Source organism: Entelurus aequoreus, linkage group LG09, assembly GCF_033978785.1.
Source record: "Entelurus aequoreus isolate RoL-2023_Sb linkage group LG09, RoL_Eaeq_v1.1, whole genome shotgun sequence".
Lineage (NCBI taxonomy): Eukaryota > Metazoa > Chordata > Actinopteri > Syngnathiformes > Syngnathidae > Entelurus > Entelurus aequoreus.
The window spans coordinates 67,415,589-67,430,452 of record NC_084739.1 but is presented as its reverse complement, the minus strand read 5'-3'; the positions used below and the strand labels follow the sequence as shown (position 1 = coordinate 67,430,452).

General features: G+C 37.0%; 1 protein-coding gene and 1 long non-coding RNA gene across 3 annotated transcripts in view; both read left to right on the top strand.

Moving 5' to 3' along the window:
- The window catches only part of LOC133657640 (SH3 and PX domain-containing protein 2A-like), a 180,114-nt gene extending 169,372 nt beyond the window's left edge, over positions 1–10,742 (top strand). For both annotated transcript variants that reach the window (XM_062059206.1, XM_062059205.1), the window contains 5 exons: positions 4,488–4,605; positions 4,674–4,996; positions 6,387–6,436; positions 7,510–7,629; positions 7,707–10,742. In XM_062059206.1, coding sequence (XP_061915190.1) covers positions 4,488–4,605; positions 4,674–4,996; positions 6,387–6,436; positions 7,510–7,629; positions 7,707–9,614 — 2,519 coding nt within the window. In that variant the 3' untranslated portion in view covers positions 9,615–10,742. The remainder of the gene's footprint in view (positions 1–4,487; positions 4,606–4,673; positions 4,997–6,386; positions 6,437–7,509; positions 7,630–7,706) is intronic.
- A 3,398-nt stretch (positions 10,743–14,140) lies between these two features.
- Positions 14,141–14,864, top strand: part of LOC133657639 (uncharacterized) — a 13,225-nt gene continuing 12,501 nt past the window's right edge. Inside the window, exon 1 of the long non-coding RNA XR_009827307.1 lies at positions 14,141–14,318. This is a non-coding gene — a long non-coding RNA (uncharacterized LOC133657639). The remainder of the gene's footprint in view (positions 14,319–14,864) is intronic.

Sequence of the window (14,864 nt, the reverse complement as noted above, 5' to 3'; positions counted from 1 at the left end):
GGGTTGTGACGACCATTTTTGGCCGGAGTTCCAGCAACCAAATGTGGTTTCCAATTATGTAAGTAGGCCAGGGAGAGTCAGGGTTAAATCAACTCCAGCTCACAATAGCTCTAATAATGTTACAAAAAGGTCTTTGTTTCAGCGTTCAAACATTGCCAGAAACTATTGTCCAAACAACTGCAGCCCACGCACTGTTGTGCAGAACACAGTGGAAGGCTTTATGCTGCGTTCAAAAGCAAATTGTGACGGGTATTGACTTATAAAGATTACCATCCAAGATGGTTTCTATCAAAGCAGGCATGAAGGAGGAGTGAGGACAGGCTATTGGGTTCGTGCTGGCTTTTTTTTTTCCAGCAGCGTTCTCTGGTATCGAGAGACGGAGGAGTAGTTTCCATCCTTGGACTGCTTTAGAAAAAAAAAGGGGGGGACCATTTTGCTGACTCCACTAGAATGAAGTCAAACAGCGACGCATGTTGTGGTTAACAAAACATCTGATTCAGAGTTTCCCCTCGGCTGGATTATTGTTCGAGAGGACTTGGGAGAGGAAAAGCTTTCGCCAGCTCGCGCGCACAAAAACCCCCGGAAGGCCAGAAAGAAACTAATGTGTACATAAATATCCTTTTCCTCTGGATCGGACTCAAGTGTTGGAAGTAAAGGGAATTATTACAACTGTATCCCACTTCCTTCCTTGGAAAAAAAAAAAAAAGACGAAAAGGAAAAGTGAATTATTTCAATTTTTTTCCCCCCCTATTCTACATTTTGTCCCGGGGTTCTCTCGGGACAGGTTCTGGCAGGGTTCTTGCCATAATGACAAGAAATGATGCCCATTGGCCTCGTAAAGAACGCATTCATCAGCCGAGTGAAGAGATGCTCGCTGTACCTGGGCCAAGGACACTAAGGTGCACTTTAATGTGAACACCAGGAATAATATAAATACATTGAATAAAGTCCAATACAAATGTAAACACCAGTAATAATATAAATATGTTTAATAAAGTCCAATACAAATGTAAATACCAGTAATAATATAAATATATTTAATAAAGTCCAATACAAATGTAAATACCAGTAATAATATAAATACATTGAATAAAGTCCAATACAAATGTAAACACCAGTAATAATATAAATATATTTAATAAAGTCCAATACAAATGTAAACACCGGTAATAATATAAATACATTTACTAAAGTCAAATACAAATAAGGCAACAAGAGAAGTATCCTACACTTCTCTTTTGTAAAGTAAATCTGAACAGCCGATGGCATCTACATCTACATCTACATCTACATCTACTATATGATTTGCCTGAGAAGCTGGACAGGACAAAAAAATAGAAACAAATAAATAAAAAAATAAAAAAAATTAAATTAAATTTTTTAAAAAAACTATTTGATTTGCCTGAGAAGCTGGACAGAACAAAAAAATAAAAAATAAATAAAATAAAATAAGAAAAAAAACAACTATATGATTTGCCTGAAAAGCTGAACAGAATAAAAAAAATAAAAAAAATTTAAAAAATAAATGAATAAATAAAAAAAATAAAAAAAATATTTGCCTGAGAAGCTGGACAGGACAAAAAAAAATTAAAAATTAAACAAAATAAATAATAATAATAATAATAATACATTTAAAAAAACTAAATGATTTGCTTGAGAAGCTGGACAGGACAAAAAAAAATAAAAAAATAAAAAATAATTAATAAAGAATAAATAAATAAATAAATAAATAAATAAATAAATAAATAAATAAATAAATAAATAAATAAATAAATAAAAAATGAATGATTTGCCTGAGAAGCTGGACAGAACAAAAAAATAAAAAATAAATAAATAAAATAAGAAAAAAACAACTACATGATTTGCCTGAAAAGCTGGACAGAATAAAAAAAATAAAAAATACAAATAAATAAATTAATACATAAAAAAAATAAAAAAAATGATTTGCCTGAGAAGCTGGACAGGACAAAAAAAAAAAAAATAAAAAAAAAAAAAAAAAAAAAATAATAATACATTTAAAAAAACTAAATGATTTGCTTGAGAAGCTGGACAGGACAAAAAAAAATAAAAAATAAAACAAAACTACAAAAAAAATACCTATATGATTTCCCTGAGAAGCTGGACAGGACCAAAAAAATTATTTAAAAAAATAAAAAAGAATTAATAAAAAATAAATAAATAAAAAAAGCTGGACAGGACAAACATAAATAAAATAGAAAAAATAATAATTTAAAAAAAAAAAAAAAAAGAAAGAAAAGGATTTGCCTGAAAAGCTGGACAGGACCAAAAAAATAAAAATAAAAATAAAAAAATAACCTATATTATTTGCCTGAGAAGCTGGGCATGACCAACAAAATAAATAAAAAAATAACCTATATTATTTGCCTGAGAAGCTGGACAGGACCAAAAAAAAAAAAAAACTACAAAAAAAAATATATGTATTAAAAAGAACTAAATGATTTGCCTGAGAAGCTGGACAGGACCGAAAAATAAATAAATAAATACAAAAAAAACCCAAAAAAACAACAACTATGATTTGCCTGTGAAGCTGGACAGGACCGAAAAATAAATAAATAAATACAAAAAAAACAACAAAAAAAACAACAACTATGATTTGCCTGAGAAGCTGGACAGGACAAAAAAATAATAATAAATAAATAAATAAATACAAATAAAAATGTAAACAGCAGTAAAAGAATGTCAGCCTCTAGCGGGGGATATTATCATACAGTTCTATCTTCTGAATTACAACATGCTGTTATATCTTGCTCATAATATTAGACTCACTTGCATTAAAATACACTTTGCAGGTGTTTCTGCAGGAGAGCAAATAATGCAACTCTTAAAAGGACACAAAAAGGTCCATTTCACATTTTAAAGTGGTCCTCTCATGCAAAACCAAGCAAGTACCATATTTTTTTGAGGCGCACTTAAAATCCTTTCATTTTCTCAAAACTCGACAGTGCGCCTTATAACCCGGTGCGCCTAATGTACGGAATCATTTTGGTTGTGCTTACTGACCTCGATGCTATTTTATTTGGTGCATGGTAAAATGATAACTGTGACCAGTAGATGGCAGTCACACATAAGAGACATGTGTAGAATGCGATATGATGGCAGTCACACATAACGGGCATGACGTCACGTGGTGACATTGCTGGTTTTAGGAGCAGAGGAGCATGTTCGGCAGCGCACACACACAGAGTACTTACAAGCAGACACAGTCTGTGGACAGAAAAGGGAGAATGGACGCATTTTGGTGTAAAAAGTAAAGATAAAGGTGAAGTTATAACACTGAAACACCCTCAGAAAGCGCTGCTTTAACATTTGGCTAGCTAGCTAGCGGCTAATGTGTATTAGCTACTTCTAAATCACTAATCCTGGCCTCCATGGCGGCAAATAAAGTAAGTTTCTAACAAGTAGCATTATCACTGGAGGACGAGGAATAGCTAAACATGCTTCACTACACACCGTAGGAGGATACAATAGCTCACAGTGTAAACAAATGCCATGGGTGGATCTACACCTGACATTCACTGTAATGATATCAAGTACAAGAGTGTATCTAGTCGATACTACTATGATTACATCAATATTTTTTATCGTCACAAAATCTTTTTTCCTTTTTTAAAATGTATATTATGTTTATAAAGTCAGTAAATACGTCCCTGGCCACATGAGGACTTTGAATATGACCAAAGTATGATCCTGTAACTACTTGGTATCAGATCGATACCCAAATGTGTGGTATCATCCAAAACTAATGTAAAGTATCAAAGAAGAGAAGAATAAGTGATTATTACATTTTAACAGAAGTGTAGATAGAACATGTTAGAACAAAAAATAAGCAGATATTAACAGTAAATGAACAAGTAGATGAATAATCCATTTCCTACAGTTTGTCCCTCATAATGTGTACAAAATAATAGGTGTATAAATGACACAATATGTTACTGCATACGTCAGCAGACTAATTAGGAGTCTTTGTTTGTTTACTTACTACTAAAAGACAAGTTGTCTAGTATGTTCACTATTTTATAATAATGACATTGTTTGTGGTCCCCTTTATTTAGAAAAGTATCGAAATACTTTTTGGTACCGGTACCAAAATATTGGTATCGAGACAACCCTACAAGGAAGTGTTTAAAATGTAGGGAAAAAAGATAATATTACCCATTTAAAGACGTATCGCGAAACCAACAGAAAAAAGTAGCAGAGATTATTGCATTGCTTTAATTCTGAGCAAAATATTAGCCTTGCATACTAATCACACATTAATATTTTACTATACTTTCCTATTAGAATTTATTTTATATAAATATTTGTATCCGATAAATATATTGGGAAAATTCCTGATAAATATATATATTTCACAGACTATTTCATGCCTACATCTCATTGTGCAACATGCGGATGTTTTCAGGGGAATTAAATGAGATGGGGTCCACATTCTTACATAAAATGTGTTTTTGTTGTGTGTTCCACAGAAGAGACGTACATCACGGTGCAACCTTACACCAGCCAGGGAAAAGATGAAATAGCGTTTGAGAAGGGCGTCACTGTGGAAGTGATTCAGAAGAACCTGGAAGGATGGTGGTTCATCAGGTGGGCCTCACAGCAGGACTTCCCCTGAGCATTCCTGTGATGCATCCTGGGTGTTGTTTGTTTGGCAGGTACCAAGATAAGGAGGGCTGGGCTCCGGCGTCTTACCTCAAGAAGATGAAGGAGGACCTGTCCCCGCGGAAGAAGACGGTGACGGGCCCGGTGGAGATCATCGGCAACATCATGGAGATCAGCACCCTGCTCAACAAGAAAGCCCCGGGCGAGAGGGACGCGGACGTAGTCTCGGAGAGTCCACCGGTGGCACGGAAGGAGATCAGCTCGCCGGTGCTGTGTTCCGACTCCAGCCCTGTTGGTGGCGCTGAGGAGAGCAAAGCAAGAGCAGAGCAGGCCTCGCCAGCTGTGGCCCGTATCGCACCTCATCGAGTGGAGATCGGTCAGTCCCCGTATCGTTATTACTTGTAATGTCACTACACACTAGGGTGGTCCCCATACCAATATTTTAGTACCGGTACTGGTACCAAAATGTAGTTTTCTAAATAAAGGGGACCACAAAAAATGTCATTATTGGCTTTATTTGAACAAAAAAATGTTAGTGTGCATGAAATATATGTTTATTATTGTCATTTAGTCCTTAAATAAAATAGACAACTTGTCTTTTAGTAGTAAGTAAACAAACAAAGACTCCTAATTAGTCTGCTGACGTATGCAGTAACATATTGTGTCATTTATACACCTATTATTTTGTACACATTATGAGGGACAAACTGTAAAAAATGGTTTATTCATATTCTTGTTCATTTACTGTTAATATCTGCTTATTTTCTGTTTCAACATGTTCTATCTACACTTCTGTTCAAATGTAATAATCACTTATTCTTCTCTCCTTTGATACTTTACATTAGTTTTGGATGATACCACACATTTAGGTATGGATCCGATACCAAGTAGTTACAGGATCATACATTGGTCATATTCAAAGTCCTCATGTGTCCTGGGACGTATTTACTGACTTTATAAACATAATATGAATAAAAAAAAAATATTTTTTGATGCTAAAAAATAATCATAGTAGTATCGACTAGATACACTATTGTACTTGGTATCATTACAGTGGATGTCAGGTGTAGATCCACCCATGGCGTTTGTTTACATTGTGACGCCGGTGAGCTATTGTATCCTCCTACGGTGTGTAGTGAAGCATGTTTAGCTATTCCTCGTCCTCCAGTGATAATGTTACATGTAAGAAACATACTTTATTTATCGCCATGGAGACCAGGATTAGTGATTTAGAAGTAGCTAAAACACTGTGGATGGACGTTAGCCGCTAGCGAGGTAGCCATGTCTTAAAGCACCTCTTCCTGAGGGTGTTTCAGAGTTTGTCGCTGATCTCGTGACACATGCAGAGAATATAATTATAATGGGGGATCATGTCTTTATCTTTACTTTTCACACCAAAATGCGTCCGTTCTCCCTTTTCTGTCTACACACTGTGTCTGCTTGTAAGTACTCTGTGTGTGCGCGCTGCCGAACATGCTCCTCTGCTCCGGTACTTTTTAGAGGCGGTATAGTACCGAATATGATTCATTAGTATCACAGTACTATACTAGTACTGGTGTACTGTACAACCCTACTACAAACTATTGTTTACAAAATTGTTTCTAATTCTTTCCAAAAATATTATCTCATGCTTTTGGTGATTGTGCTTTTTGTTTTGTTGGACATTTTCAAAAAATGTTTCATTCATTGTTTTAGGCCTATAAACTTGCTGTGAAATACAACAAAATAATTTATAACAATTATTATTTTTTTGTTTTGTTTCGCAGGCTCCCCAGTCCTCAGGCAAAAACCTCCTCCACGCAGAGATGCAACGCTGGTGAGGATGCTTTTTATGACTTAAATATGTTGTATGTACTTTATATAGTATACAAACACTCACTGTCAATATCTCATCAAACCCCAAAAAGCAGTGAAGTTGTCACGTTGTGTAAATGGTAAATAAAAAGAGAATACAACAAATCCTTTTCAACTTATATTCAATTGAATAGACTGCAAAGACAAGATATTTAACGTTCAAACTGATAAACTGTGTTATTTTTTACAAATATTAGCTCATTTGAAATTTGATGCCTGCAACATGTTTCCAAAAAGCTGGCACAAGTGGCAAAAAAGACTGAGAAATTTGAGGAATGCTCAGCAAAGACTTATTTGGAACATCCCACAGGTGAACAGGCCAGTTGGGAACAGGTGGGTGCCATGATTGGGTATAAAAGCAGCTTCCGTGAAATGCTCAGTCGTTCACAAACAAGGACGGGGCGAGGGTCACCACTTTGTCGACAAATGCCTGAGCAAATTGTTGAAGAACAACATTTCTCAAGCAGCTGTTGCAAGGAATTTAGGGATTTCACCATCTACGCTCTGTAACATCATCAAAAGGTTCAGAGAATCTGTAGAAATCACTGCGGAAATCAGGCGGTACTGCATCAAAAAGTGACATCAGTGTGTAAAGGATATCACCACATGGGCTCAGGAACACTACACAAACCCACTGTCAGTAACTACAGTTGGTCGCTACATCTGTAAGGGCAAGTTAAAACTCTACTATGCAAAGCCAAAGTCATTTATCAACAACACCCAGAATTATTATTTGCAAAACAAAAACAAGTTTCTCAGTGTGAACATGAAATATCTTGTCTTTGCAGTCTATCCAATTGAATATAAGTTGAAAAGGATTTGTTGTATTCTCTTTTTATTTACCATTTACACAACGTGACAACTTCACTGCTTTTGGGTTGTGTAATTAAATCCGAACCACATTTATCTCGCTGCATGAAAGGGGAAAAATGTTTGAAAACTCCACATAATAATGGTATTTTATATTATGTTGCCACATGAACCTAAATGACAGTATTCTTTAATAAATACAGAATTATCTTCCTGTATTTGTAGGGCTTTCCTTTGCCGTCACCTCCAGAGCCCCCTACAGTGGAAGCGGAGTACTACACCATTGCAGAGTTCCAGTCTTGCATATCTGATGGGATCAGTTTCAACGGGGGCCAAAAAGCAGATGTAAGGACCATGCAGTCTTTTACCCGGACTTTCATTGTCATTCGTAACCATGCGTTTGTTTTCTGTGATTTTTTTAGGTGATTGAGAAGAACTCTGGAGGATGGTGGTATGTACAGATAGGCGAGAGGGAGGGCTGGGCTCCGTGCTCCTACATTGATAAACGCAAGAAGCCTAACCTGAACCGTCGGACGAGCACGCTATGCCGCCCCAAAGTTCCACCCCCGGCGCCACCTGCCAAGAAACAAGACTCGGTGGAGACGGTCCCTCCCAGCAGCCCTGGTTCTGAAGCTCCAGAGTCCCCCGGGAAGCCTGTGTACGAAGAGCCGGAGTATGATGTTCCGGCTATTGGTGATCTGGATCTGGAGTCTGAGTTTGAGTTTCTGAGGGGCGAAGCTTCCTTGGTGGACGGGAAGAACGAGGACACGTCTTCCGAGAAAGGATCCCAACTGTCCTCAAAACCCTCCCCGGCGTCGTCGCTCCACAGCGCCTCCTTCCGCATGGGGGAGTCGTTCGAAGATGGCCACGAGGCAGAGGGAGAGGAAGAGTGCATCTATGAGAACGATGGCTTCCGGCCCTTCAGGGAGACCCCAGAGAGGCAGTGCAGCCGGGACTCCAACTCCTCCAAGACGAGTGTCTCGTCAGGAACTGGCAAGAAAAACCTCAAATCAGGAGGGTGGAGATCTGCGGCAAACAAGCTGAAGATTGACTTGAACGGAAGCCAAAAGTCAGCCAAAAGGGAGGAGGGGTCAGGTTCTAAATCCGCCTCCAATGAGTCAACTCCAGATATGTCCAGACCCAAGAAGGACCAAGAGGAAAGCAAAGCCTCACTCAACACCAAATCCTCCTCTAAACCAAAACCAGTAGTGAGACCAAAGCCACAGCTGGCAAAGGCGTCCAGTGGAGATAAGATGGACATCAGCACCTTGAGAAGACAGTTGCGGCCCACAGGGCAGCTTAAGAACGGCACTAAAACCAAAGGAGAGGACTCTGAGACCGCATCCGTCGTCTCCTCAGAGGACTCCTTCTCTTCTCAGAGCACGTCCTCAGAGTTCTCCTCCAACTATTCCAAAGGCAGCCGGGGAGACTCGGACCTGGAAGGCTGCATTCTCTATCGCACCACCGACCCTTACGAGAAGGTCCAAGAGTCCGAGGTGAGCTTTCCTGCGGGGGTGGAGGTGCTGGTGCTTGAGAAGCAGGAGAGCGGCTGGTGGTATATCCGCTGGGGGGACGCCGAGGGTTGGGCGCCGACGTTCTTCCTAGAGCCCGTGCGGCAACAAGACGACACAGCGGGATCGGAATCTGACGGCACTCCTTCAAAACCCGGAAGCCTCAGTAAGTCCAACAGCCTGGAGAAGAACGAGCAAAGGGTCCAAGCTATGAACAACCTCAACCAAAACCTAAAGAAAGTGATTCCGCCCATTCCTTCCAAACCTCCAGGTGGTTTTTCCATACCGACCGGCTTGTTTGGATCACGAAAACAGAACAGAGCCAAACAGCAGCAGGTTGTCCGTCCCCAGTCTGTCTTCATCTCAGCCCCCATCAGGGATAGTCCAAGCCCGGTCGGCTCTCTCAGGAGAAACGAGTCCCTCAACTCCACCGACCACCCTCGCTCCAGCCCCACTGTGAGACGCAACGCCTCCTTTGGCACGATGCCACGCAGCCTGGCGCCCAACAACATAACGCTGCCCAGCCGGAACCGATCCGGCACCGGCAGCTCCGAATTCCTGGGCGGAACCCCTCAGAAGAACGCCCTTCCCATGTCCACCGTGAGACCCAAGCCCCACATCATCCACAACAACCTCAGAGAGGTTTACGTCTCCATAGCGGATTACCACGGCGACGAGGAGACAATGGGATTCCCCGAGGGGACCAGTCTGGAGGTTCTTGAGAGAAACCCCAATGGTTGGTGGTACTGCAAGGTGCTGGACAGTGGCAGGCCCAGGAAAGGGTGGGTTCCTTCGAATTACCTCGAGAAAAAGCCTTAGTGCGTGCGGAGCTGGCAGAACTCCGAGCACCAAGACTACTTACTTTTGTTTTGTAAAAGAACCTGAAGACGTTTGGCCAGAGGTTCAATCAGGAAATTGAAAGTGGAACTTAATGGTTGAGTAGCCCCTTTCACACAGAAACCGAGCTTTTTCCACCTTTGTTGCTGTTCTGAACAAAAGGCATGGACACGGAATGGGTTAAGTAGAGCCGACTGTTTTCCTACTTCAAAACACAAGACCCAGAACAGGGTCTGTGTGAAGGGTATCTCGCAAATCTTAACATTTGATCAGTCGTAGGTTCTGTATAAAAGGCACAGGTGAATGAATTCACGATATTCGGTTTCAGTTTTAATGCAGCAGTTCTAAGAGATCTCTGTGTCAATCAGAGTCTGAAGTACTTTATTAATCCCCGAGGGGAAATTGAGATTTTCAGCACAATCCCATTCAAGATCGGACAAACATTACAGGGAGACACAACAGGATCGCTGACGGGAGGGGGTCCAGACTGAGGCCGAGGAAAAAACCCTCTTAGCCATAGCACACATAAACAAGTTACATAGAAGCAACAAAACTTGCAACAGAGGGGCTAGTGATGGACTCGTGGTCAGAAGGCTGTTGGAGGTGATATTTGTACAAGTTTTTCTACGAAGCATTTAAAGCGTACTGCATGTTTGAAGTGATCCATTATTCTGACAACGCCTCGAGCTGTTTCAACCTAACATTTTTCTTTTGCTGCTGAGTGTTAGTCACGACTTGGTGCTGTTTGCATGTTTTTATATCCTTCTATTTTGTACCGTGCGTCACATATCTTAGTCCTTTTCTTTCCGAGCATCTCTCGTCATCACAATTGATACCAAACGACTTGAAGGTTCACCAGGAACGAAAAGGCTTAGAAAAACAAAAAAAGGTCCCGACTTGTATTTATTAATTTCTTGAAATTTCTCATTAGAACTGGCATATTTTCCGCCAACTCCATCTGCGCTAACCACGATCTTGACATTTTAAAAATTTCTGCTGGGCAGTAAATTTGACAATTTAGTCTCACCTGAGGTGCTCACTTTTGTTTGGTGTTTACAAAGCAGCAATAACTAAAGTGCCTGAACATGAAAATAAATGCACTTTTCAATCCTTCTGTCATCTTTCCTTCGTTTCGACAATTTCAACTCTTGCTGTACATTTCACCTGTCATTGACTCTGCTACTTTGTGCTAGGACTCGCTGTTCATAGCCATTTTTGGCGTTTTGTTGAAATAAAATCAGACTCACACTAGCTGAGCCGTGTTTTCAAGAAGAAAAGCCTACAGCAATGATGTCCAGGGGCCATTTTCTCAGGCAAATCATATAGTTTTTATTTATTTTTATTTTTATTTTTATTTTTATTTTTATTTTTATTTTTATTTTTATTTTTATTTTTATTTTTATTTTTATTTTTATTTTTATTTTTATTTATTTATTTTTTTAAATTTTTTTATTTATTTATTTATACATATGTATATATATTTTTTTATTATTATTATTTTTTTTAAATGTATTTATTTAATTTTTTTTCTTTCTTTCTTTCTTTCTTTCTTTCTTTCTTTCTTTCTTTCTTTCTTTCTTTCTTTCTTTCTTTCTTTCTTTCTTTTAAAATTTATTTATCTATTTTTATTTATTTTATTTTTTTTTTATTATTATTTTTTGGTCCTGTCCAGCTTCTCAGCCAAATCCTTTTTTTATTTTATTTTATTATTTTTTTGATTATTTTATTTTTATCTTTTTTATTTTTTTAGCTAGCTAGCGATCGGTGTGCTAGCTGCTGCTGTAGGAAATGGGCCGTGTTTTTAAGAAGAAAAGCTTACAGCAATGATGTCCAGGGGCCATTTTCTGCCTGTAGCTATTTTTTTAACGGGCTGTCGCTAATCTAATCTTTTTTTGTTTTGTTGTTTTTTTGGTCCTGTTCAGCTACTGAGGCAAATCATATAGTTTTTTTTATTTTCTATTTTTTAATTTGTATTTATTTTATTTTTTTATTTTTTGGTCCTGTCCAGCTTCTCAGGCAAATCATATAGTTTTTTTTAATTTGTATTTATTTTGTATTTATTTATTTTTTTCGGTCCTTTCCTGCTCCTCAGGCAAATCATATATGTATTATTTTTCTATTTTTTTTATATTTTTTTATTTTTCTATTTTTTTTTTTTTTTTTGGTTCTGTCCAGCTTCTCAGGCAAATCATATAGTTTTTTTAATTTAAAAAAAAATATATATATATATATATTATTTCATGTATTTTTTGGTCCTGTCCAGCTTTTTAGGCAAATCATATAGTTTTTTTTATTTTTATTTTTTTTATTTTTAAAAAAATGTATTTTATTTTTTTGGTCCTGTACAGCTTCTCAGGCAAATCATATAGTTTTTATTTTAATTTTTGTAATTTATTTTAAGTTTTAATTTTATTTAATTTTATTTTTTTGGTCCTGTACAGCTTCTCAGGCAAATCATATAGTTTTTAAAAAATGTATGTATTTATTTATTTTAATTTTTAATTTAATTTAATTTTTTATTTTTGGTCCTGTCCAGCTTCTCAGGCAAATCATATAGTTTTTTATTTTAATTTTTGTAATTTATTTTAATTTTCCATTTTATTTTATTTTATTTTTTTTGTCCTGTCCAGCTTCTCAGGCAAATCATATAGTAGATGTAGATGTAGATGTAGATGTAGATGTAGATGTAGATGTAGATGCCCATATCGGCTGTTCACATTTACAAAAGAGAAGTGTGGGATACTTCTCTAGTTGCCTTATTTGTATTTGACTTTATTAAATGTATTTTATTTATCATTTGGTGCAGCCGGGCCGGAGCAGGAGGGCAAAGAAAGAGAAAAAAAGGAAGACAGAGGGGGAATTGTGGGGACAAGAGGGGGATTAGACAGAGAGACAACAACACCACCAACAACAACAACAACAATAGAACAACATCAGCAAATAGGATATGTACAAATATGATGGTAAAAGTGATAGCAAAGAAGCAGTTAGTGAAATAAATAATACAGAAATGACAATGAGCATTATTACACTAAAAATGGATCAATACAACTACCAATAGAAATATCACTATTGATAATGAACAATACCAATAATTAACTCTATTATCAACAATACAGTTGTTCAAATGCAACAATACATATACGTAATGATAACTAGAGATACAAAATAATGCAGAAAAATGGAGGGGAAGAAAGAGAAGCAACCTATATTAACCTTGTAGATTGTTATAGTAACAATAGGTTAAGCCACGTGTTATCCAGTTTACCCTAGGGCAACAACGTCAATTTATGTTTGAATACACGTGATTATGTGCATGAGTGTAATCTAATCTAATATTAGTATGTTAGCTTTTTGGAGAATTTTGAAGGTATACAACTCAGCGTTATGATACCTGTTAGCATGCTGACGCTATCACGCTTGCTTTTTTTGTTTTAGCTCATTTTGTAGGCATACACCTCAGTCATATTTTGGTAACATTAGCATTTTAGCATGCTATCAAAACTTCAAAAATATTTATTTAATACATCCCTATTAGTACGCAGGGATTGGACAGAATGGCTACTTGGGAACTTTTCAATGTTTTTTTTTAACTTGAATAAAAATTTAAATGAATGTAAAATAAAATAAAAATGCTGAGGTGGCTCAAGTGGATTTGTGATATCAACCGCTAGCTCCAGTGTTATTTGTTGAAATATGTTTGCATATTTCTTGTTGAATCATTTTCTCTTTCTCATATTATTATCCAATAAAAAAAGATTGCGTGACTAGTGGCTTAAATTGTTGCGAAACGTAATTTGTATTGCTGTACGTTTTAATTGTGAAAATGCCGCATTGGGTACGTCACATCCTATACGTCACTTCCTGTTAGCGTAATTAGTGTGGAAAAAACTTCTGCCAAATATTGTGAAACATCAAGAAAAAAATCAAGAAATATATATATATAAATATTTTGTGAAACATCGTACAGAAAACGCTGTAGATTGATTATAATAAGTTAATTTTATGTTGCAAATGTATAAGAGTACAAATATTGGCGAGTGTTAAACACTGCAAGATGTACAATTCAATGAGGAAATGCGGCAGTCGCCCTCTGCTGGTCGCTCCGTTGTACTGCACGTTAGCAATTTCTTTGAACTGAAAAATGTCAATTAATATGCCCCAAAAATATGCAATGTGTATAACTTAATTATATAGTTTTCACCAGAATGTATATGGACAAATGTTGACGTAAATTACACATTTTATAACAACGAGGGGGGCGGGGTGTTTAGGTGTCAATTTGCATGTAAAACAACCGCCCCCCTAAACTTTTTTTTTTTCCGGGCACAGTCAAAAAGCGTCTTCAAAGCAGCACTAAGTTACTTCTCAAACTTCATAAAATATTGTCATAACTTTTGGGAGGATTGATTTACAACGAGTTGAATGACACATTAAAACTACAAATGTGCCGACTTGCTTTACGGCAGACGTCACGCCCCCTCTTTCCCCATTCGTTAAAAAGCAGGAAGTCGGTGTGAACGCCTGCGTCCCACCAAAAATACAAAAGAGGAAGAAGAAGAAGAAGACCTATTATGGCCGACGCTCCAAAACAACCAAATAAACAAAAAGTTTTGCCTGAGGAGACAAAAAAAGGACAATGAAGGAGGGATTTCAGACCTACGCTGCTTTGTTCCTGCTAAACTAGTAAGTGACTTCCAATGCTAATGCTAATGCTAATGTTAGCTAACAGAAATTAGCGTGCTAGCCATAAATAGCCACAAGCTAGATAATTCGCAGTTAATAACACCAGTCATTATAGAGACATATGTTTTTTTTCTTTCTATTTTTATTACATGTTGTAACCTCTTTTATGATAACAAATAACGGCACAATTCCAACAGCCAACCAACAACCCAATAAAAAACAAACACTTTAGCACGCCTAAATTTTAACTTTTTAAGTCATGGCAAGTGTTGCATTAAAGCATGCACACATACATATACAGTTTTTTAAATTCATTATTAATATAAACTTGTCAGCTCTTTGTCATTTCATGATGCCTTTATCTCTATGTTTACCTTTTGATAGAGGTAAATATTTTTTTTAATTATTTATTTTTTGTTATGTAGATGTAGATGCTGTATCGGGACTGATCCATTAAGAGTTTGAGCAGAAATATGTTGTCTAATAAAACATTAACAAAATGATGATACCTTTGTGACATGAAAAAAACACAAGTAGTGTAAAAAA